The sequence below is a fragment of the Tachypleus tridentatus genome, chromosome 3, assembly GCF_004210375.1.
Source record: "Tachypleus tridentatus isolate NWPU-2018 chromosome 3, ASM421037v1, whole genome shotgun sequence".
Classification (NCBI taxonomy): domain Eukaryota; kingdom Metazoa; phylum Arthropoda; class Merostomata; order Xiphosura; family Limulidae; genus Tachypleus; species Tachypleus tridentatus.
The window spans coordinates 3,111,946-3,138,361 of NC_134827.1; the positions used below are offsets into that span (position 1 = coordinate 3,111,946).

General features: G+C 32.3%; 1 protein-coding gene across 1 annotated transcript; it reads left to right on the forward strand.

Moving 5' to 3' along the window:
* Nucleotides 1-2,979: 2,979 nt before the first annotated feature.
* Nucleotides 2,980-15,909, forward strand: Chpf (Chondroitin polymerizing factor). The gene is made up of 2 exons (XM_076492506.1): nucleotides 2,980-4,059; nucleotides 12,282-15,909. Exons 1-2 carry the CDS (start codon nucleotides 3,199-3,201, stop codon nucleotides 13,755-13,757), a joined length of 2,337 nt encoding a protein of 778 aa, XP_076348621.1. The 5' UTR covers nucleotides 2,980-3,198; the 3' UTR covers nucleotides 13,758-15,909.
* The last annotated feature ends 10,507 nt before the right edge of the window (nucleotides 15,910-26,416 follow it).

A 26,416-nucleotide genomic window follows, 5' to 3' on the forward strand; every position in this document is an offset into this window, starting at 1 on the left:
GCAAAGTCACATCGAGCTATCTGCTCAGCCCACCAAAGGTAATCGAATCCCTGATTTTAGCGTTGTAAATCCTTAGACTTACCGTTGCACTAGCGGCGGACTATCAAATTGTGTTAAAATTAACATGTGATTTGCCTTAAACAATTATGCAAAGCGAGTTCGCATATTATACTCATTTGAGCATAACTGAACTTTACGTTCACAAATTTTTAGTATTTCTCTTTAAGAAACAGGGATGGCCCCAGCCTTTTCCCGAAGGATGGCTATATGAAACATAGGGGGAGACGGCTGCAACCTACATCATATGGTGCATCTGATGCAGTATTTATGAAGTGAGCCAATTTCAACAATACACATTGTTCTCTGAGGGAGAGGCTACAGGGGAGATTAAGATGAATTTGGGGTAGCTTCAGCCCCAGGAACCGCCCGTATTAAGAAATTTCCAAGAAATGTACCTATACATAACCTTTCTTTAGCTTTGGTAATAGTGTAGGTAATTGTGTAGAGAAGTGTTTAATTAACAAATAAACACTATCTGCCCCCAACGCTCTATCTGTTATAAACTGGGTTTCGATGCCCGTGATGGGTTACACGTATAACTCTTTGTGTAACTTTGTGACTAATAACAAATACTATCCAAATATAATGGGGTTAAAAATCTCGCCAAAGTTTGCAAAGTGATGTGAACGTATTTACATCTTGTTATCTCAAAAGTTAAACAACTGCTTAATAATAACGACGAATAAGGATTGTATATTGTAAGGTGTTTTATTTTATCTTTTTCATCCAATAGGATTTTTAAAGCAGCGGTGAAAAATCATAATATTCATTAAATACAAGAAACAAAGTATCACAGAAACACGTCTTAAATAACGCCGAGCTGTATTGTATTTGATTGTGTTAATAACAAAATATTTTTGTGTTTCTTTATTCCTTGTTTCATCCTTATCAAGTGTCTGAAGATTATGATAAGTTAAAGGTTTCAAACAGGAAACTTTATTTTTATTTCTTTGAAACCTGTCTAATTTGATTAACTCAAAAAATAAGAAAAATACAAAGTTTCCGACATCTTCATTATCAGGGTTAACGTGTACATGTAAGAAATACACCCGTACGTTAAAAGAGGATTAATACTGAATGAGGTTGAGTTTTTGATTTCGCTTTATTTCTTCTTGGATTAGTATCTAATAGCTTGAAGAGTACATGACCGCTTTTCACTCTTCGATGTCATAGTTTCTTCTCATCCTAGTTGTTACATGAAATAAAGAGTATTAACATTGAGCTAAGAGCTAAGAGCTAAATACAACAGTAAAACTGGCTTCTTAAATCAATCATTCATTAAAAACAAAGCACTAATCTAGCTATTTGATAATACCTGATTTGATCAATTTTGTTTTTATGATAAATTTAGGTGGTATAATAAATGCTATAAATAAGCCATTTGTGATAGAAATAGCTTTGAAAACCTAGACTCTTTCACCTAAGTGTCTCTCCAGGAAGGTTGTTTCTTTTTCAACATGGTTTTCATCACAAACCTTTATGGCTCTGTCAAACACGTTTAATATAAATTCCATGTCGTCCCATTTTCATTTAAAATTTAGTTGCAGCTCTTTACAATTTTCAAACTTACTGCGTTTGCTCCGCCTAAAGTTCCACTGAAACAATAGTTGTCCTTCCGTCTTAAAAACGTTATGGTTAACGTTTTTTTACTTATAAACTAAATAGTTTCTATAGGTTAAAAATTTGATATTTGTATAGCAAAATTTATTATGCAATTCAAAACTAACTTCCAAAATCCCCTCTTGAAAATCAAAGTAAAACTCTGTCAAACATGTTTTATTTACTTTACGTTCATTTTCTTGAACTTTAGTACAAAAATCATCAGTCAGCTTTTCTTTAGACAATGATTAAGATAATTAATATACGTGTTTTCGATATTATAGTACAATATTATTTCTTTGTTTTGATGGAAGTAATTCACATTGTTATATAGTGCTGTTAAAGACATATATATGTAACTATGTAAAACCATTCAAAAATTAGGTTTCTTATCAATCTGAAACAAAAATATACAATCAAGAAAGTAATAATTTTGACCATTCTCGACGTTCAACTTTATAATAGATCTTATTGAATTCCCTATGTAAAGATACAAAACGGACTAATGTCTGCGTTCTTGATTTCATTACTTAGTTGATATGTTCATACACCATCGTGGTGGTTATTTAGATAAATATTTAATAGTATAATAACAACATTCCAAAGTTTGTGGCATTAGAATGAGGTGCAGAATATATCAAAGGTTATATAGCGTAGTCGCAAATTATGTTTTGTTGACTTTGTACGTTGCACAAAACGAAAGTTAATTAAGTTTAAATATGTTCAATAATTATTAGCTTCATTTAAAGTTTGCTTAGGAAACTAGAATGTAATTTAATATCCTGCTTGTATCATTTATTTATGTTTAGGCATAACATATTATAAAATTGCCGGGTTTTTTAAAAGGATAATTATTCCTATTCTTAGAAATTTTGCTTACGTTTTGTCAACATTTCAAAAGTGCAACAAAACTTCTTTCTCCATAATTATGTTTACTAAGAGAAAAGAAATAAAAAATAAAAGAGGAAATTTGAATTCTTTTATATAATCAATTATTTTTTAAAATGAATATCGTATTTATGGCATATAAATATTTGTAATTTTGATTGCGGTGTAATATCCGTTAATATTACACTGAGCTCTAAATTAATGTCGACTTAATATCTTTAACGTTCCAAGATTGGGATAGTTTAATATTTAAATAATCACGTCACTGATATTCAAAAATGTTTTTAATCAAAATTTATTCTTATTTTTTGATTGTAACTTATCTATATTTTCTTTACACTTTAGTAAATATATTCAATTTTATGTTTATATAGGTAGTTGGTAGATAGAATATCGGTAGGTAGCGACACAGTCGTCATTATGGCCATTTAACGAGAGTTTGCGTGAGTATAACATAAAAGTAGGGTAGTCGAAGTGAGGAGGGTGAGGACGGCTGCTGTTATGTTCGTAGAAATTATGGTGTGGTGTGATGTGTTTTGTTTTGTAGTGCCGTTTTTAGGTTCTGATTTATTTTGTATTGAGTATTATTTTTTAAGAATATTTTAAAAAGATATTTGAGTAGGGTATTAGGTCAGCTCCAAAGTCTTCCAGATGAATAGCTTGCGAATATTTTGTACAACATTTTTAAAGTATTCATATTTTTTTTTAGGTTTGAGTCTTGGAATAGGTTTAGCCGTGTTTCTATCATTTACTGGTGCTTCAGGTAATATAAACAAGTGCCTTTCGAATGCTTATATTCTACGAGAAAATACTGCGAAAGGATGGGATCTGCGAAATCATTTTAGTATATTGGAAAACTACGATGATTATGAGCCAATAATTGACTTGCAAAGGAAACCAAATAAGCCACCACAACAACAAGAAAAACTTAATCGTTTCAGACCAAGATATTATTCCACTGAGCTTAGCATCAAAGAAAAGCTGTTTGTTGGTATCTTAACTAGTTCTCAAACTGTTGATATTCTTGGAGTAGCTTTTAATAGAACTTTGTCAAAACATGTGAAAACACTTGTGTATTTTTTGAAAGAGAGTCATCCTGAAAAATTGAATAATATCCTCTCTTTACAAACAGTTATTGGATTCAAAGAAGTATCTGACGAAAAGGTACAGTTTCACGTACTCAAATACATATTGGATACTTTTGTCAATGAATATGATTTCTTTTTTCTGGTTCAAGACACAGCTTATATTAGAGGGTCAAAATTACTTGACTTTGTAAATCATTTAAGTATCAGTCAAGATGTTTATACTGGCCATGTAATCCATGATGAAATAGAATTGAATGACTATTGCTCTTTAAATGGTGGTCTGCTCCTGAGTAGCAGTGTGATTAAAAAAGTTGGACAAAGTTATTCTTCCTGTCTAAAACAATCTGCTTTCAGTAACAGTCAGGATGCTTTAGGAAGATGTATAACTTATGTAACAGGAATATCTTGCAAAAAAGAAGTTCAGGTCAGTATAATATAGCATAAAATTTAAGGACAATAAGGAACCTATTGATCCATCTCTTTCACTTAACAAACACTCAATTACAACCCTTCTTATTGAAATGTTTTCTTAAACTTACTTAAATCTGTTATGTTCACCACATCTATCGGAAGGTAGCCCATTTCAAAGACAAAGCAACATGTTATTAGTGTTAGAAAAATAAGAAGTTCTGTCTTTGTTGAGAACAGCTTGTACCCTACCCAAATTTATATATTTGTGCTCTCTTGACTTGTGATTCTTGAATGAAAAAAGAGGATTCTATATGCTTCATCCAGGTCATCCCCAACTCATTTTTCAAAAGAAAATTTTGGGGATCTTAACCAATTCTTTTGTAATAACCTTTCCATCCTAGTAGCTCTCCTTTGAACCCCTTTCAACAATTGATTGTTCATTTTGAGGTAAGAATTATAAATATAAGTGCAATACTTCAAATGTGGCCTAATAATTTACCTATAAAATGTGATTATTACCACTTTAGATTTGTGCAGTATTTCTGTAGATATAACCCAAAATTCTATTTACTCTACTACTTACAATGGAACACTGCTCAGGTGATTAAAGAGACTGATCAATCAGAACATCAAGGTCTTTTTACTTTCATAACACTGTTAAGGTTATTTGCACTGAAATTGTAGTTATCATTGAAATTGGCATAATCCACACCCATTATTGTAAATTTTTTTATGTATGGGTATGATTGTGTATGTTGAATAATGAATAACTGTACATTTATTATAACTAAAAATAATCTGTCATTTATTTAGCTAACTTTTCAAATAACTCAAATTCTTTTGTAAAGCATCACCAAAATCCTCAAACTTACCAATATATGAGATCTTAATATCATCAGAAACTTTAAGTAATATAGTGACTATTCTTTCATCTATCTTGTTGATGCAAGTAAAAAAAAACAACAGAACTCCTAACATTAAGCTTTAAGGTATCCCACCACTTACTTGTTCATTAATCCAGTTTGACTGAATTTCATTAATAACAACTGTCTGACTTCTTTCATCTAACCAGTTTTCTATTCAATAAGCTATCCTATACCCTGTGCCTATAGTTAACCTTTTAACAAGGCTTTTATGCTACACAATTTCAAATGTTTCTGTACACCCAGAAACTGTAACCTCTTCATAAAATGTAAAAAGATTAGTAAAGCAAAATTTTCCCCTAGTGAATAATCCAAAATAGTTTTAAACATTCTTAGATAACTTTGCAAATCATTGTTTATGATATTTTTGGAAACGTTTTTCCATCACCAACGTAAGATAAAAAGGCCAATAATTACCAGGACAAAAAGAGTAACATTAGCCAACTTTTGGCCTTCTTGTAAATGTCCACTACTTTGCAAAGAAAGAAAAGAAAAAAGTAGAAGCAAGTGGCTTGCATATCCAATCCTTAACCTCCTTCAAAACCCTTGGGGAAGTATTATGAACCTTTTCATCCTTTTAAACTTCCTAATTTTTCTTAACAACCTTAATGTTGATTTTTAACTATATTTCCATTTAACAACTGTATAGAATGAGGAATATTGCTTAAATCTTTATTGATAAAAAATAAAATAAGAAATGTAGAATTTAGCAGCTCATCTATCTCATAATCATTAGTAATGTCCTGTTTTAACAACTTTCATGATCTCCTGTAATTCAAGTTTCCCCTAATAGCACTCAATTTGAACTTTTAAAATTTATAATACTTTTCTTTAATTCTATCCATAATACACTTTGTGAGCCAACCTGTGTACTATGTGTAGCCACCTGTTTTTTTTTCTGTAAAGAATGAGTTTACCTGAATGTTTAAACCTTTGTTCAAACAAAAACATTAGCCATTTTGATATATCAATAAGAACAAGTAGAGCAACAAAAGAGGGAAAGTTTTCATATCAAGAAAAAAATTGGGAAATTTAAAAAATAGTAAGGCTACCGAACCATATAATAACCAATTACTTTGCTTTAAGATACTACGGTTTTGGGTGTTAATAGCTGTGAAGAAGATGCTAGAAGAATTTAGATTATTTGGTGAGTTTGGCAAATAGATGACAGATGGCTTTTAATTATTAGTAAATGCATATTAGTTATAATAGTTTCACTGAAAGGAGGCAGTCACAAAGGATCACCTGTTTCAACCAGCTGCACCATTATACAGTAATGTTCTGTCTGTCAGTCACTCGGTAGGCACTGAAATGATGTTACATAAAGATGCTTAACAGGGTTTGAAATTTTCTATTTAAAGCCGGACATGTTTGTTAAAAAATCAAGTTTGACCACCACTTTCCCATCTATCACCTGACATCATGACCAGTGGTCATATTCCTAACGTATCAGACACAAATACATCATCCCCTCAAAAATAAGTGAGGCAAAAGCTGTGTATGCACAGCCCAAAGATTTTGCTTAAAAGTATATTCTATAATGAGTGGAAAATAACTTGCAAAATTTAAGATTTAATTTAAGACAAAAATAAAGCAAATTTTAAAGAAACTGTTGTGAATGCTCGCAAAATGCGCTTTTTAGATTGCCTTATCCGTGCCGTCCAGGATAGTCATGTGACTGCCAAACATTCACAACGATCTGACCATGGCATCTGATAGTAAAAATACGGGAAAGTCTCACGATCTATTTCATTTTGGCTTCACGAGCAAGACTAATGAATCAGAAGACAATACTATGGAACCCTGAGTGAAAAAACCCAAGCTTATTGACCCAAAGTGTTGAAGCAAAAACTGTTATTGCTAGTACTGGCATGAAGCCTACTTGCCGTTTCCAGGATGAATGGAATAGAAGCTGACCATAGCTGGAGTATAATAATGCTACTGGACTGATGTTTTGCTCAATTTGTCAGGAATATGACCAAAATAGTGGAAGGCAGAAGAACACCTTCATAATAGGATCTTCCAACCTGAGAGCAAGTGCTGTGAAGGAGCATGAAAACAGTTGCGCCCACAGTCTAAAATTGTCAAGCTAAGATACCAATATAAACACCTGATTTAACTCCCATGATGAAAGAATTGAGCAAACTTAACCAGACCAAAAAAGATTGTTTGCTTGTGCTGTTCAGGACTGCCTTTTATATGGCTTTGAATGCCAAACCATTCAGCAATTTTCAAGAGCTTTCGTTGCTGCAGGAGCACAACTTTGGTATGAACTTAACAGAACATTATGCCAATGACAAACAAGCAGTTATCTTTACAAAGTATATTGCAAATACAATTAGAATTCATGTCAGATCTCGTTTGCACACCTCATTATTCTTTGGCATTATGACTGATGGCTAAACAGATACTGCTAACATTGAGCAGGAGATAATCTATGTAAGATACTTGGACAGTAACCCACTTCCTGTGTCTACAGTCAGTTGAGAAGGCTGATTCTGAACACTTGCTACAGGCATTTAGTTCAGGTAGAAATTTCTTAATTACCTGGGATGAGAATTTTCTGGATTTATCCTGAATTCCTAATTAAGAAAAATTAAAATGGACAATATTTCATGTACATTTGTGTTTTAATTCCGGGTTACATTGTCATTCCATTATTAATGTACATCAGTGAAAACTCGAGCATTTTTCAATTGATTTAAACCAAGAAGAACCATGTATTTACCACTTCCAGAATTGGGCTTAACCTAGCACAACTAGTGTAATAGATAATGGAGCAATTGAATTTTCCAAAGTACAAATTTACATTTTGTTGGTTTTTTTATACAGAAAGTAACTAATATTGGGTACTAATTTTTGTACTTGTAGCATTGTCAAATATATGGCAAGTTTCCTGACTGGCTTGAATCAATTGTATGCCTGACAGCTGATGGGGCAGCTGTCAATTTTGGCACAAATAAAGGACTTGTCAACAGATTGAAAGCACAAAAACTTTATTTGATAGGGATCCACTGTGTTAGTCACAGATTGGAACTTGCAATTAAAAAGACCATCAAGGACATCCCTTACCTTGATAGTATCCAAACCTTTTTAAAAACCTATGGAAGTTTTATGACAATTTGCCACAGAACTGGGCTGGCCTCAAAGAAGCTGGTAAAGCCAACAAAAGGGACAGGAACCTGGTTTCTCATAACTGGCCAGCTTTAGTGGAGCATTTGTATCAAGTAAAGCTGCATGACAAAGGGGAACATGGACAGAAAGCTGCAGGATTATACAGTACTTTGACAAGTCTTAAATTCAGCCTGTACATGGACATACTCTTGGCAGTTCTGCCAGTTTTGACATCTCTTAGTCTTAAAATGCAAGACAATTCTGCTACTGTGAACATTGTTTCTGACATACTTGCTGTTTGCAAAGAGAAGCTGGGCAATCTGAATCATGTTGAGAGATCCCAGAAAATTGTTAATGAACTCGCAACATGTGAACAAACTGGCAAGTGGTTACTTAGAGGAAAGGTGATTGCTATTAGTGGTTAGACAAGGGCCAGAAGCTCAAAAAGTGCCACAAAAGAGACAGTTGCTCAATCTTTGGCTGAAGAAACTGCCATATTCATAAGTAACATTGTCACATACCTGAATGAGAGATTTGAAGAATTTGAAAAGGCTTTTATTGGTGCCTTTCAAATATTTGAACCGAGCAACTGGCCTAAAAGCAAAGAAGCATTGTCATCTTATGGCCATAATGAGCTCCAGACACTATTGGACCACTGTGGTGCTCTGCTAGAAGTTAAGGGTTTCAACATTGCAGCTGATATTTGCCAAGCTGACTTACACGAGACACTGCTTAAAGCCACAAGATTTGCCAAATCAGATGAGTCCCTGGCTAGTAGTGCAAGTAAATTGTGGGCCCACATGTTAGGTACTGTTGAGAATGGTAAACCTTTCTCTGGATCATCAGTGTTGGCCTTGGTATGTCTCATGCAGGTGATTTCCATGTCATCTGCTGAACCAGAACGTGGATTTTCCCATATGGCAGTTATTAAGGATGACTGGCAGTCCAAACTAATAAATGATTCTCTTAATGACTTGATGACAATAAAATTAGCTAAGAATAAGACCTGTGATCTTGCAAACACAGGATTACTGTGCAAGTCTGTAGAATCCTGGTGGAAGGACAGTAAAAAAAACAGATGATTTGTGAGTCCACATGGAACTCACACATGTAAAGACAATAGAGATTCTGAGTCTACATCAGCTGATGTCTTAGTGCTGGATGACTAAATCTACCAGTTTGATTGATTTGTCATTTTTAATGGATACAAGGCTTGTTGCCACTTGCTTTGAAATAATGTTTCAGTGCTATAAATAAAATGATTGTTTTATATAATAATTGTCTCTACTTGATTTATTGTTTTTGGTAACATCCGGTGACACTTTTGTGGTGTCCTGCTAAAATTTCAAATGTGTGGCAAGTTTCACTGTCCAGCAGGACATGTCCTGCTGAAAATTTAGAATATTTATACACCTGCTTAACATCTCAATTTTTACTGTCATGGCGTCAATAAAATGTGTGCATGCTATGAATCACAAGATTTGTGTACTTTGTATATTACAATATAGTATGGCATATGAACTTCAAAAGCAAGAAAAAATATTAGTATTTATTTATTCTTGAAGCAGAACACTTTTGGGGACCCTGAGGAAGTGCATTTAGTTTAAACTATAAGTACAAGTATGAGACTCTCCTTCACAGTGTTAAGGAACTAAAAATTGGTGCTTTTGTTGATCAATCTTCTTGAGCAATCCAAGTGATACAATAAGACAAGTAGAATTTTGTGTTGTATCTACAGAAATATTGTATAGGTCACTGGTTAGGCTTTATTTGGAGTACTGTATTCAGTTTTGGGCTCTTTGACTATGATATTGAATTATCAGAAAAGGTTAAAAAATGGAAGATTTGCCATATGATGTCAGATCAGGATCTCTGAAATTGTTTTGAAAAAGAAAAGCTAAAATAGATCTGATTGAGGAGTACAAGATTATTACATGTTTAATGGCAAAAATGTAGGACAGTGGGACATAAATTTTGGCAAAATTGGAGTCATCTTCAGCTTAGAAGGTTTTTATTTTCTAATAGGTAGTTTTCCTATGTAATAGTTTGCCTTCAAGTGTAGGGAATGCAGTTAATATAGTAAAAGGTTCAATAATTTTTTTTAAATTATTAAAGCCAGATTTTTGTTGTTTCTTAAGTGTATGAGACAGCCTTGATGAATTAACAAACCCATTTTTACTCCTTAAATGTTGATGTTCATCCAGTCAGGGTTACCCTTCATGAAAAAATAAAAGTGAGTTTAAATTGTTACTGTTTCCAAGTTGTCTTAGTTCTTATGCATTTAGTACTATATAAACTGGTAGATAAAATGCTGCTAAGTAATGGCACAGTCATCACTTTGTCCTTTTAATGAGATTATGGGAATGTAACATGAATGTTGCAAGATAATTACATCATCTTGTTCTCTTATCCTATTACCTTCACTATTCAAAATGTAATGCAAAGAAGTCAGATTTTTCCTATTAATCCACCAGATAATGTTTTAAACTTCAGTAATATCACCTTTTTTCTAAACAGAAAATAAGTTGGGAAATCTTAACTGTAACTATTAAAATAAATATTCCATCTCTTGCAGTGATCTTTCTGCTCCCCTGAATTCTTTGCAATAAGTCAATATTATTGTATAGGTGAGACAAAAACAGTATATGGAATTTGAAATAAGGCCTAATAAGTGATATATGTAAAGAAATAATTAACTTCTTTATTTTTCATTTTTATTTTAATCAGTATGTCTATAAATATACCTTAATTCTGTTAGCTTTGATACTAGCAACAAAACACTGCCTCAGTGGGTTTGAGTGACTCATCCACACTATGACAAGTTAGTTTTTTTTCTGTCACGCTATTGAATGAATTCCTATTTATCTTAAACACTTCATACAAATTATAGGTGAATTATCTTACTCTTACCATACAGATAGGTCTTTTTCCTAATATTTGTCCAACCACCCAATCATTTAAAATAGTTTTGTAGCATCTTAATATTTTCAATACATCTAGAAGTACTCAATAGGCTGTTGTCATTCACAGATTTTTCTATCTTATCAATTACTTTTATCAGTGTCACTAACATAAATAAAAGAATTTCAAAGTACTTATCTTTTAGTGATGAGGATTTAGTTTGACTGTATTCAATAACAACTTAGTTTTTCTCATTCATCCATCTTACTATCAAAATTATTAGTCTTTCCCAAATCCTAACTGATGTGATTTTCTTAACTGATCTATTCTGTGACAGAACCTCATCAAAAGCTTTTTGAAAGTTTAAATACATCTTGCTTTATTTTTGTTACAAGAATTAACAAGTGTATTATTTCAATGGGGCCTTTAAAATGTTCAACATGAAACTTGGTTAATGTCATAGGTGTGTATGTATAATATTTATTTATATAAATTTAACAAAACTTTCTAAAGCTTGCTTTTGAAGAATTAAAATGTTGATTTTTTTATAGAGTTCTATAAAACTAAAGACCTTTTCTTTAATTTTCTGTCATGTTAATTTTATTCTGGGCCTAGGATTTCCATGGAAAGGTCTTGTTACTTATTTCTATTACTGACATGTTATATAGATATCCACCACTTAGCACATATAAATAAGAAGAAACAAAATTATAAACAGCTGTTGAACAAACATAATATACTACTGCCAAAAAGTCTTCCTAACCAATAATATAATTATTTTTCTTTACACTCTTTGCTCTGAACTTAACACCATATAGAAATGGAACTGTTTATTCATCATCTGTGAGAGATTATTTTAAGAATAAATGATTTACATAGTTAAAAATTCTAAAATAGCTTTTGCTGAGACATTGCCAGTGATCAATCACAAAATAAGTTAATTATCAAGTCTGTAAAAAACTGATCTCAGCTTTTGGCTGACTGCTTTTACAGTAGGTTACTTAATATAATAGTGTTAGTTCATAATGTCAGAAAAACACATAGGTTCAGTAGGTCTTGATACAAAATGACAAAAACCCTCTAACCCAAGTTCTTTTGAAAGATGAATATTTTTTCAGGAGCAAACTGTAGTAGTTATTACTGTGTGTGTGTGTGTGTGTGTGTGTGTGTGTAGAAAAATGATGAGAAAAAATTTAAATTGTCATGTTTTTCTTTCACAATATTTAGAGAAATAATACTTGCTGTGTGTGTGTCTTTTTTTTGTACTTTTTCAGCATATTTTTGTTTCTCTTTTTAGGGAAAAACCTTTCATACATATGTTATTAACAAAGATGTGAAAAAGACACTTCAAGATATGGATGCACTTGATCCAAAAGATTTCCATGTAGTTTTCCCTGTATATAATTCAAGTGATCATTATCAAATTCATAAGTACTTTAGTGAAAAAGAATTAACTATAACTCACTATAGTATTAAATCAGTTGAAGAGCACATTGTTCAACTTGCACCTTTGGTTCCTGGAGGAAACTCAAGTGTTACATGGCCTCTGGGTGTAGAACCCCATTTTAAACCTGAAAGTAGATTTGATGTTATTAATTGGAATTATTTTAATGAGACACACAAGTTCTTAGATCCAATAGACCCTAAGGTTGTATCCAGACTTGTGGGTGTGAAGCAGACAGACACTGTTGCTATCCTGAATGAGTGCTTACATTGGTTACAAAAGAAATATGAAAAGGTATTTTCATCTCAAGTTCTTGAAAATGGATACTGGCGTATTGACCCGACACGTGGCATGGAGTACTTAATGGATATCAAACTGGTAAATGACAAAAACAAAATAATACAAAAAAGATTGGAAATTGTACGACCATTAAACAAAATTGAGATAATTCCAGTGCCTTATGTGACAGAGCACACTCGCATTGCTTTAGTTACTGTTATAAAAGCTGATGAAATTTCATATGCAAAAAAGTTTTTAAATGAATATAAAGTTGTATGTTTAGAAAAACAAGAAAACTCAGTTTTGCTGCTGGCATTTTTATATGGTCCAAATGACCCTGGAAAAGGGAGTAAAGATGATGCATTTGGACAGTTGAAATCGTTAATATCATTTTATAACAATAGGTATCGAGCTGGTGGAGCCAAAATTGGATGGTTAAGTGTAAAAACTGATAATCGAGAACCACCAGATTTTGCAGTTATAGATCTTGTGTGCCGAAAGCTAACTCCTGAGTCTATAGTTCTACTGGGTAGTCTTAAAATGGAAATTCGGACAGATTTTTTAAATCGTGTGAGAATGAATACAATTTTAGGCTTTCAGGTGTTTTTTCCAATCCCTTTTGTACAGTATCACCCAAAAGTTCAGGGTACTACAATTAAAAATTCCGAGGTAAAGAAGGATTTGGGTCATTTTGATATTCATGACTACCAGTCAATGAGCTTTTACCTTTCTGATTATATAGCAGCACGTACATTAATCAAGAAAGAAGTGCCATTTGTTAAAACTGACAAAGATCTAAAACATGAACAGCTGTATAACTTGGAGTTTGGTATATTTGATATGTTTGTGAGGTCCAAGCTTTACCATATTCTACGTGCCACAGAGCCAGAACTAAGAATTAAACATAGAACTTTAAGTTGTAGTTTAGACTTGAATCAAGAGGCCTACCAACAGTGTCTGCATAGCAAAAAAGAAAGTATAGGCTCCAAATCTCAACTTGCTAAGCTCATACTCAAGAAAGAAATGATGCAGAATGAGCAGATGAGGTGATAATATTAAAATACTACATTTTGAAAAGTGTTAGCAGTTCATAATTTCTGTAGTACCTTTAACTGATGTTGGAGATTCATGATCAAGTGAGATATTTCGTTAAAAATAATCTCAGTTCTCAAAGTTGATGACAGAATTGCTTTCAGTAATTTGTTCCTAATGCTACTGCCTCAATATTAGATGTCATTCACAAATGTAGATAGAATTTACTTAATTTTCCAAAAGTATATATATTATTTGCATAAATCTAGATCAGTTTATTGCATATTGTTTGTTATGGCAGTGACTGTACTAATTTTGTTGTTTTTTCTAGCAACTGATGTTTTATAATTTTAACTGTTAGAAAGATTGTGAAGAGGCAAGTTCAAAATGTAGTTTATAATACTCAAGGTTTCTATGAATGGTTCTGCTGCATTGACTTCTGAATTAGTTTAGTACCTGCATCAACTTTCAAGCAAAATATGTAACCCTTAGATTTTTCTAAATACAAAAGTAATATGTATATATAATATCCTATTTTTGTGTATTTAGTTTAATTTCTATAAAGATGTTTACTTGGTCATAACTTATGTTAACTGCCTAAATGTGATTTCTCTTAAAATTGTCATATTTGGTTTTTTGTTTGTTTGTTTTATTGGTTTAAACCCATCAAAATAATATGAGAAATAATTTTTATATAGTTTAAAAACTGACTGTAAAATCTGGAAACTGTGCAGTCAAAATATATACGTCTTTGAGAATTTGTAGTTTTATGAACAATGGAATATAACTTAATAATTGCAAAAAAAGTATGGTAATGTGATTAAATTGTCTAGATATTTGATCCTAATTAAATGTACATATAATTGTATTATACGTACAGTCGTGGTTACATACTGCAGAATAATAGTTACACTGATTTGTTAAATATTATAATTCATAGTGCCTCAAAATTAAAAGTAATATGAATTGAAGTCTATAAGACATAACTACATGAATTTTCTTAGATGTCTGAAGAAAAAATTGTATATTTTTTTTTGACAAAAGGATTCTGGTTTAAAGGTTACAAATGAAATTGGTTCAATAACAAAGTTGTTTCTTGATACAGCAGTTCAAGAAACAATCAATGTGCCTTTTTTTATTGTGTATACTATTTTGTATATCTGGTTTACTAGGAGTGGTAGATGTATTTTTTATACAAGTTAGTGCTGTTAACATGGGATATTTTGTACCCTATAGAAAAATGAGTGTTTTAAACTTCAATGTATATTTAAAGCAATTTAAATAATCTACAGTACTTTGTGTTTCATACAGACTTGTTATGAATGTTAGTGTGAAATTTATGGCAAGTTTTTGAAGCATGAAAGTTTTAAATTTTAAAATGTAAATTCATATGTTTCATTGTTCATGATATTTTTAAGTTATGTGATGCATTTTGAAACATTTTATTCTTATTAAGAAAATAATTATCTTCATTCATGTAAATGTGCATAACATAGAGTGCAAATTGAAAGAAACTGCAACGATGTAAACAAGAAAGCTAAAATACTCATACATAGTGTCAAATATGTACATGTGTATAATGATAAATAATGCATTCCTGCACAGCTATACTACAAGTGTTTAGTTCAGACCCAGACAATCTTCCATATTGTTTTATTATTGCCTAAATTTTATTTACGCTAGACTTAATGTGTATTTCTGTTCTAACATATATTTTGTACTTTCTCATAAACCTTGTGATGATATTTTCAATTGTTGTAAACTATTTGCAGTCAAAATGTCCTGAAATTAAGGATTTTACATCTGATATTTTATACTATGGTTTATTTCATTTTTGGTGACAATTTTTGTTTGAAACACCCTTTCCATAATCATCTGTACTGTACCATATTTCTGATAGGAAAATTTACTTCTCAAGGACAATAAATGAGACAAATATCCCTTTAAGATCACATTTATTGTGTTGTTCGTGGAAATATATGTAGGTCAATAATGTCACAAATGTATATTGGAAAAAAATGTTTTTGTCAGTCAGTTATATAAAAATAATCATGATTTGTGTCTTTTAATTTATGTTTTTATATATGGTTGGAGATAAAGCTTCACTTTTTTTCTTTTCTTTTCAGAACATTAGTGATTTGTTTAATAAAGATTAGAATGTTCCTCAAAATGTTTGTTTTCTTTGTGTATGTCAAGTCTGACATGTCACAATTCTGTGAAGCATAGTTTTGGTATTACATCAAAATATCAATACTGTGTAAATTTCCTTCATAATTTGTCTGAAATTTAAATAAAACACTAGCAGACAAAAAGCCACTATCATGACTTTCTCTCATACAAAAACATTATTAATGGAACTACTACTAACTATAGTTACATGTGTTACAAAGTGTTACATGTTTAATCTTTTCCATTTTTTGAGGCCATTTAATGATTTTTATGGATATATTTATTTGACTACTTATCCAAGTAGATATGAGTGAATCATATTCTAGTGTTATTGAAAGAGAGTGGATTAATGAGTTTTAGCAACTAAAAATCCTAGGTTCATGTATTTTGTCTTTAGTGAAAGTAACTTTATCATTATCCAAAGTGCTTTGAGCGTCATGATTGATGTTCATGTGAAGCTCTACTAATCTGACACGTTGAACTAAACAGTTCCTATCGCTGCGTAAACGAGCATCAGCTGCGTATCAAGTATGTATAACTGTGTATCGTATACTCGGGGGCTTTGGCATAAGGTCCTGTGAATCGCATGTAATTTCAAAGAACAGGAATAGAGTTAACCTGCCGGTATCGTTTATAATTATTTTGCGATTAGTAAATGTTAATACACACTCGTAGGTACATTACCCTCGATGCTTTCTGCTCTGTGAACAAATAAATCTAATCGAGAAATTTATTGGTACTTTCTATATTGTTTTTACATGCTGCTTTTATATACAAACATGGAGAAAGTTACGATGAAGTAATCGAAGTACAAGTAAATGTATTTTAAACAACTACTACTACAACACGTGCACATAAACTAGAAGAAAATTAGGCACCTTACATAAATTTTCAAATACATAAGGAATGAAAATGTGGTTTTATAAGCAGAAAGCTTAACCAGGGATAACGTATATAAGAGGTTTGAGAAGATATACTTCTCAAATAAAATGTCTGATACAGGTCATTAACTGATTTGGCCTCTTCTCCCCATCCCGACGCCCACTGTTAGTAATTTAAATAATTTCAATGATGGCCTTATGCCTTGTATGTATATGTCGGATAAAAATTGTTCCTAAACAGTGGCAAAAATTTAGTTGTATTATCAAAGTTTATACGTAGAACATGGCCCGGTGTGGTCGAACAAGGCGTTCGACTTGTAATCTGAGGGTCGCGGGTTCGAATCCCCGTCGCACCAAACATGTCTGCTTTTTCAGTCGTGAGGGGCGTTATAATGTTACGGTCAATGTCACTATTTGTTGATAAAAGAGTAAATTGGCGGTAAAACAAACACTCATTCCCGTTATTGATAAACAAGGGATAGAAAATATCCATCAGACGCCAATGAAACGTTTAAATCTGTGTGAATCTAACGTAGTACTTTTAGGTAGCGCAGATTTCCCCTCAGAATAAAAATATACGTCCGTTGACGTATATTTTGTCAAGATATTTCCTGCGAAATAATTCTGGTTTCTCTGAATAACTGTATTCATAAGATGTAAAGAGAGATTGAGTACAGATGTACAATCAAAATAAAGAATTGTTATTCAAACAAACATAAGAGGCAGTCATATTTGAGAATTTGATTTGAAGTCGTTCTAACTTATTCTGATAAGGTAAGCAAGACTGACTCTTGTCTGATCGAATGATATATATCACAATACGTAGTTAATACTCCAGGTAAACGACAAAGAACAAAAGGTAGATAGAGTAAAAGGAACTTTCTCGACTAACGTGTTATGTGGAAATTATACATACCCGCATAAATAAAAAAAGGAAAATTCCTGTATTAATGCAATAAGGTATAAAAGATATGGTATGCTTATATACACATTGTGAAAGTGAACATAGTTTATGTGCCAATGTTGCCATTGATTATGAAAACCTTCTTATATCACATGCACTATGTTGATACATAGCAACGTCATGCAATCATAAATTCGTAGATGCGTAAAACCAACGACAAGGTATTACAATTAATATTCAAAGATCTTGTATGACTAAAATAGAATTGCTTATATATATGTAATATATATCATACTAGTTCGCTATTTGCATGTTCATCAAACGTGTTTAAAAACGTTAAAAGAGGCCCACAGAAGAATGTTAGTAAAACAGATATGTGATATAAACGTCTAACGCCAGTATACAAAATTAAAAAATAATAATAAATGTAGAAATATTTTTTTTAAATATTGTATCCAAGATTCTAGAGCTGCATAAAACATTCTATTTTATATAGCACCATTATGCTTAAGCTGAAAAGGCACATAAACGTATTTAACGGACGAAAAGCGAAGGATGGTAAAAACAGTGTTGGATTTAAAGGGGCAACCAAAGCAGTTGAATGGGGCTTTGATTCCTAGAAAAGGGGGCCTCAATCTTGAATTTTTCTGGAAAAGGGACTGCTTGCATCTCATTATTTCAATGGGGCCTTTAAGGGTCTAAATTCGGACCTCGGTAAAAGTGTTTGTTGTCGTTGTTGTTGTTTTCTTAAGATTGTTCGTGTAACTTGCCATATTTTGTACTAAAATGAGGTGCAAATGCCTCTTTCTTAAATTAAATTTAAAAAATTCGATGATTTAAATTCGATTTAAATAATTATTGAGAGAACTAGTACATTTCATGTAGATTTGAATAAGTTCAGGAATGCAAAATTCATTTTTATAATGATTTTGATATGTAAATTATATGTGTAACAGCTAATATTGAAAATAACATTAAAAGCAACGTGTCGAATCCATTAATTGTAAACACGTTGCATTTGTTATTTTACTTAAATTTGTATACATTTGTGTAGGAAAAGATATAAAGCATTTCCTAGATGCTTTGCTCGAGTATTTGAAGCATGATAGTCACACAAGGGCTATCTGTAGTAGCCTTACCTAACTATGAACTTGTTGACTACATAGAAGGCAAACTGTTCATAGCCAACGGCGCTCACAACCAATTTTTGTACTACTTTAATCAAAAAGTGAGAATGACCGTTACTCTTGTAATACACCTATAACCCCAAAGTGTAAAGCACGATTTTGCAGCAATGGGACGTAAACTATGTACCACTGAATTCATAAGTTTGGTACACTAATAATTAAGCCATACCCAAGCCGTTAAAGGTAACGAATACCCAAAATATTCCTGTTAGCATTGGAACCGATTTTTCATATCATTTTTTCTCCATAACTCAGTCGGAAATGATAATATTTTGAAAATACTTGGAGAACATACGCAAAATATTATTCCTCATTGTCCAGTTAAAAATGTCCCATGTACGTTTATACCGAAAAGCATACGGTTTGGTTTGTTTTGAATTTCATGCAAAGCTACACTGCTGTCTGCGCTAGCTGTCCCTAATTTAGCAGTGTAAGACTAGAGGGAAGGTAGCTATCTACCACCAGTCACCGCCAACTCTTGGGCTATTCTTTTACCAACGAATAGTGGGATTGACTGACACATTATAACGTCCCCACGCCTGAAAGGGCGAGCATGTTTGGTGAGATGGGGATTCGAACCCGCGCTTCTCATATTACGAGTCGAGTTCCTTAACTATCTGGCCATGCTGTGCTAGGACATACAAACATATTTTGGAATTTTTGAGAAACGAATATGATCGACGCTGGTGATGAAAGTATGCGCTCTACTCTAGTTAAATTTGTAATCTGTTTTAGATTAGGCCTAACCTTATAAGATTTTAAAGGTTGCCCCATTGATCAAAATAGAAATTTTATCACAGATTTAAGATTTTACCTTTTGAACCAAAATATTCTTATTTCTTTACTTCCACTTACAATAAAAAAATAAAGATCTCTATATTTATCTACTACTATCCATATTTAAGCAAAACGAATTAATAATATAAAAGATGTGAAATGTTTAATTGTTTTTAATGTGGGTATATTTTGGGTTTTGTCACAATACATTTGAAATATAACCTGTGTAGAAGCGAATATGAAATTCTTGAAACTGAAAGAAAGGTTGCGCTATTATCATAAAAACAAACTTTGGTATTTTCATTTATTGTTGTTTTTTTCAGTCAAGATAGACACTGCCATTATAAACTGTGAGCACTATAGAGAGAAACTTAGCAGAGAATAATGATGGTTTGATAATTTACCACTCTTATTACTTCGAATCTTGAAATATCATATGTATCTTATTTTGTTGAAGATAAAAGAAAACATGACTAGTTGTATTGGAGTCGTCTTAACCCTCAACCTTCCTTTTCTTTTTTATACCAGCCACGACCACTGGCGTCCAAATGGTTCATCATATTAAGTAATGTTGTATTTCTTTGTTACAACATTCAGTATAAAGAACTCACCAAAGAAGTTGGGTAATTAATAGTATTAATTGCAGTTTTGATGGCATTTTGTGTATTAGAGACCCTCAAACCAAAAAAGTCGTATACCCATAAGCATTTTAGGTACATTAATAGTTACGTTTAAAAAAAAAAGTCATATTATTGTATATATGCACACAATACGTATTTGTAGTTTGTTATCTGTATATGTTTTTTTATTTTAATATCATGCATTACTTTCACATACACATGTGATTTAAATATATTTAAATCTCATCACGCCATCTGCTTAACAGATGAAGTAAAATTACGGTTGTGTTATGGACATCAATCTGACAGAACAAGTTTACGTAAAAAGCGGCTTTGGGAAACAGATCGATCTTTCTTTATAGGAATTTTGGTCTTTATAGACCATGGAGGATTAGATTCAATAAGATCTCTTCCTCCTTGCTAAGCCTCACCATAAACATTGTTTATTGTTTCAAGTGAAAATGGAAGTCAATTTTTTGTAGATTTTAAAGATGCAATTTAGAAAAACAAACAATTGTCAAATTACTATACTGGTACGCACAAAACCACTACAGTTTATCTGGCTTTCTAACTGAGGTATATGTAAGTTGAAAGTAAAATCTTGTTCCTATTCAGATCAATAACTTACTCTAAAGATTTCGATGTTTCCGTTCATATTATAAGTTCCCCTTCAAGCCAATTACAAACAACTGTAAAATTTATGTACTTTGAAATGTGCTCTTTCTATTGCTTATAAACATGTACTTAAGAGATATAGACAAGAGGTTTCAAAATAGTGGAAAATTGGATGAGTTTACTCTTATAGGTTTGCAAAATATATTGATATCTCAGCAAATCAGAAAGGTGAGAGGTTCTAATTTTATATTCTATCCTTTGATTGTCTGAAGTTTGAATCCGTAATTTAGTAATACTATATATATTTTGATGGTAGGCATAATAAAACAAAATATAAACTGGGGAATAAGACAAGAAAATATGGCACATGACATAAACAGCATACATGGGGAACAATTCAGAATAGGTTCTGTCAGTTAAAATTGCCATATGTCGATAAGTAACCACGAAACTTACATTTATGATGAATAACAATATAATATATGACATTATCACAAAATATATGCATCTACCAAACTACCTAAATGAGTATACGTCCTTCTGATTTTTCCTAAGTTGATAATGTGAAAAGTGAAAAGAGATCGATGAAAAATAACCTATATTTATGTATTTTAACTTTATATTCGTATTTTTTATCCCTTTTTTATAAAAAAAAACCTATAAATATATTGGATGGGGAGGATGATCAAAATATAATTTATTAAGTGAAGAGGGTATTTTCAGAAATAAAAATTACGGGTCCGGAATATTACAACATATATTAACATGTTTGTGTTGTATATATACACGTTTATTCTTGATGAAAATTCACTAAACTGATTGTCTTATTCATTCAATATAAGTCACAAGTAAAAAAAAATGGATAAAGTGCTACTTCAGATAAATACTGTTGTTATCATATACTAATGTCTAAATAGATAATTCAACCTTACCCTTTCTCGTGAGAAGTTAAGATGTATCTCAAGACGGCTGGTATGGTATTAAAACTTTTATTAAAATAAAGTATAGAACAATGTTTTGACTTTCTTAGGTTATCTTCAGGTTAACAAAGAAATTTGCAAATTCTCTTTGTTGACCTAAAAATGACCTAAGAAGGTCGAAACGTTGTTCTCTACTTCACTTCAATAAAAGTTTTTATTGCCCCAACAAGCTGTCTTTCTGAATACATTCTTTTCTTTTAAGGCAAATCTACACATTTAGCTATATACGCTCTGTCCACTGAAGGAAATAAAACCCCGATTTTCGATTTGTAAGTAGGTAAAGTTATTGGTGGGACGTTTTGTGAGTAATAAAGTTAGTTTTGTTTTATAAAAATATTCTATCAAATGTAGTGTAGTTTCATTATATGAGACTTTGTGCGTTTCTTGACTTTGTAAAATTATACACATTACACAGCAGTATTAGAAGTGTGTGGATATGCTGATTAATAAAGTGGCATGTCATCATCAGTGACATGGTTTACAGCGAGTTCCAATCAGTGGATAGTACAATGCTGTTATGGCGATAGCAATGCAATCTTTCAGAAATATTTGCAAGATAAGGGAAATTATTAAACGATGTAGAGCTAAATGACGCAACATTTAAATAAAGTTACATATCAGTGTTTTCCGTGAAATCGAAAACACTCGCTCACTGGTGCTTTTAAGACAGCAATGAGCTCCCAAATCACAACGGCAGTTAATCTAGAGCAATGCCCTCATTTGCATAGCGAAGACTATGATTACGAAAGAGAACCTTCTGACTCAAAATGAGAAGTTGCTGAAATGAAATTGGATATTCTGTCTGATGACATTAACAAAAAAATATATATATATAAAGTTAATGGAAGCTCAGAATTAAAGGTTAGGCTGTTTTAATCAGAAAGAAGATCGAAAAAGCTGAAGTCTTAACAGTCCCTATCAGATCCTCGAGTGTTGACCTGGTAGACTTTTATGCTTTTGACAAGTTGAAACATAGTCTTGCAAGCTGACGACTACGTACAGTGGAGTGCCCGTGAGAAAGATTGAAGTCGTCATCCCCCTAAAAGCCTGTTAGAATAGGAATCACACTGTTAGATAATTGTGCATATAATGACGTCCATCACTGTGAAGAAAATAGTACTAAGACCATCATAAGATCTCGAACATCGTTTTTTAAGTATGGTTAATTATCCGAGTAAAATGTAAAATTTAGTTCCTTCAGAAAAGGTCTTCCACCCGATATTAAGATAACAAAATTGTTGCTTGTAATTGTATGAATGTTTTAATTCCCAGTATACAAGTAACAGTCATTGTACTATAGTTTTCATATCGTGAAAGGTTTTCAGAATTTTAAGCCAACGGAACGAATTAAGTGTCAATTAAATATACAGGAATTGCTACACATTTTGTGCAGCAATGCAAAAGCAAAGTAATTATTATATTGTCAAGTTTTACTGTACCCACCCATACACTCCGTTCTTTGTTGCAATAACAATAAATACAAACAAATTACTTAGAGCCTTTTGTAAAATGTCCATTATATATCTACAGAGCTAACTGACGCTGGTGTTGCCGTTATGAAACTTCGGATACTCGACTTCAAAAACTATTATAATGTGTATGTTTTTAAGTAGGCATTTAATTAGATCAATAAAAAACACGATAGCGTTAACTCTATTCCATAAGCGTTTGTAGTACTTCTGCTTTCACGGTCTGACACGAATCATGATTTAGAACTTACCAATATTATTGTACGTTTTTCTACACTTTTACAACCAGAAAGCTATATCTGGCTTCTGTAAACCTATATAAATACAATATTACTGTCTGTTGCAAATCCATATAACTGTTTCGTAGGGTGTCAATCAATCTTCACCAAAACTGGTATGGTGTTTCAGTGGGTCGGTAGAAAGATACACACACATTTTTAGTTTTGCGTTTTGCGATTTTTATGGGCGTTTTTTATCACCACTTCTCCGCCTGCAGATGAATCTCGATCAAATTTGGTATGGTTTGTTTGTTTCTGAATTTCGCGCAAAGCTACTCGAGGGCTATCTGCGCTAGCCGTCCCTAATTTAGCAGTGTAAGACTAGAGGGAAGGCAGCTAGTCATCACCACCCACCGCCAACTCTTGGTCTACTTTTTACCAACGAATAGTGGGATTGATCGTCACATTATAACGCCCCCACGGCTGAAAGGGCGAGCATGTTTGGTGCGACCAGGATTCGAACCCGCGACCCTCGAATTACGAGTCGAACGCCTTAACACGCTTGGCCATGCCAGGCCGGATACACAGGAGAATATACACAAGTGTGCTGTTCCACATTTTGTATTTTTCAGTTTTTAATGGGTGTTCTTTTACAACTACATATAAGGGAAGCAACTTTTTATGTCCTACGATAGATAACCTTTTATTAATCATGAATTTACATAACTTCTGTCTAGGAATCGAGTACTTCAGTTGGTTATAAATAATGTAAAAAAATCCGGGCCTACCTGTAGTGTTGGTTGTTTTTTGGTAAGCACAAAATACATTATCGTTGCGCTGCTTGCCGCGAGTATCGAAACCCGATTTTCATTGTTATAATCCTTTAGACTTATCGCGAAAGCGCCAAGGAGCTGGTGGTAGTACGAAGTTTTATTTTAAATGCCAGTAAGTATTTTTATATTATTCAATGACCATTAATTTCCTTTTATTGTGTGTTTTTAAAACGCTGCTTCAGTGTTATAAAAATAACATTATTGTACAACTTACATAGTGAGAACTGAAGTAACAATAGCATGTTAAACAGTAAGAAATAGTCTTAACGTGGCCCGTAATGTACGTCCAGTCTACACTGTTCACTTCAGTTAGCTTGATGTCTTTCTTCCCTGCTAGCTTATATCATACAATGTTAAAATAGAGTAGTTTCCAATGGACAGTATAATTTGTGTGTTAGTAAAATTTAAGGCTTATGTTTTGATTTACTTGAATAGACATGTAAAACTTTACCTGTTAACCAAATATTACACACTTCATTAATTATCATAAATATTCAAACTGGAAACTTTTAAGCTAAATGTTGGTTACAATTAATTTTATTCCCTAAATAAATGTTAACTTGCTTCATGTAACACCTTTCAATACACATTTACAGTTTCTTAGAACTACACGTTTAAAACTGTGGCTGCTTATTACACGTGGAGACAAATATGAAGTCTTATTAATTGCTGTATGGAGACGTTACTTAAGTAAAGGATGCCAATTTAATAATAGTTAATGTTTCAAGTTATTATAAATTCATGTGTGTGTGTGTTTTAATGTTGCTCAAACTGATTAAATATCCTGATTTTCAGTAAAAAAACAACAACTTTTCTTTAATAAATATGGATGCAGTGAAGTTTTAGTTAAATTTATGACAGTTAATAAGACTATCTTCCGCCGTCCCTTTTATATGAATTGTAGGCCAGTCAGCAACACCTTGCCATCCAACAACCACACTAAAAAATATCTACAACTTAAAGTGTGGGGAATATTTTGTGGTATTGCACGGATTCTAACCTGGTTCGCTATCCCCGAAATCTAACCGGGCCAACCTGCACCCCTACTGCGTAAATTAATGTGATGCAAACCCGTTTTAAAACTATTATTTTTTATTTTGTTCATTGGGTTAATATTTCAATAAATGCGTCAGTATTGTATGGTTTCATAAGGAGATAAGTCCTACTTAATAATAAATTTCTCAACAAAAACGTATCTTGCGAAAAACAGTATGTAATCAAAGTTTCCTCTAATATCCCTATGGCAAGATAAAACTATTTATACCAAATAATTTAGTACCCTATATTACTATTGCAACATACAGTTATGAAACCCGTTTATATTGTGATAAATGAATTCAACACTGTTAAGTGCACATAAATAAATTTACATCAATACTACTAAGAAATCGGAAAAAAAAAAACAAATTGTCCATTTTACTTGATAAAGATGTTCTATGTTTAGTGTCTCGAAGTTGCTTAAAAGGATAACCAATTTTCGTAAAAAACAAACATATTTCCCCATTCGTCAAACTGGGCCACCATGATGTATGTCCATTGATGAATTTCTTTTTAGAACAGCATTTGCTATTGGAGCTACTACTCGTTTGCTATTACATTGTAGCCAATTAATTATCAGAAAACTTTAATAATAAAGCGTGTGACCACCTCGGAAATACGTGTATGTCGTTCATCGATGTGGTATGTTTCAAATGAGTAAGTCAATAAGCAGCTGAGATAAGATAGCTTACTTTTCAGACAACTGCTTCCGATCACCAACGTTGCTTGAGGATACAAAGTGTTGTTCAGAAGACTCTGTCCGGTGTATACCAAACATGTTCAAGTTGGATTCATATCCTGTGAATGTTGGTCAGCCTCTTCAGTCGGTATCTTATTTTTCAGTAAAGATGATGCCAAGTTAATCATCATGATTATCGTCCAAACCTTACCAAGTACTTGTGATATAAGGTCCTAACGTCGCGTTGTACTCACGACATGGGTAACACATAAAAATCAGCGTGGTCCATATTAGTACGTCACCACTG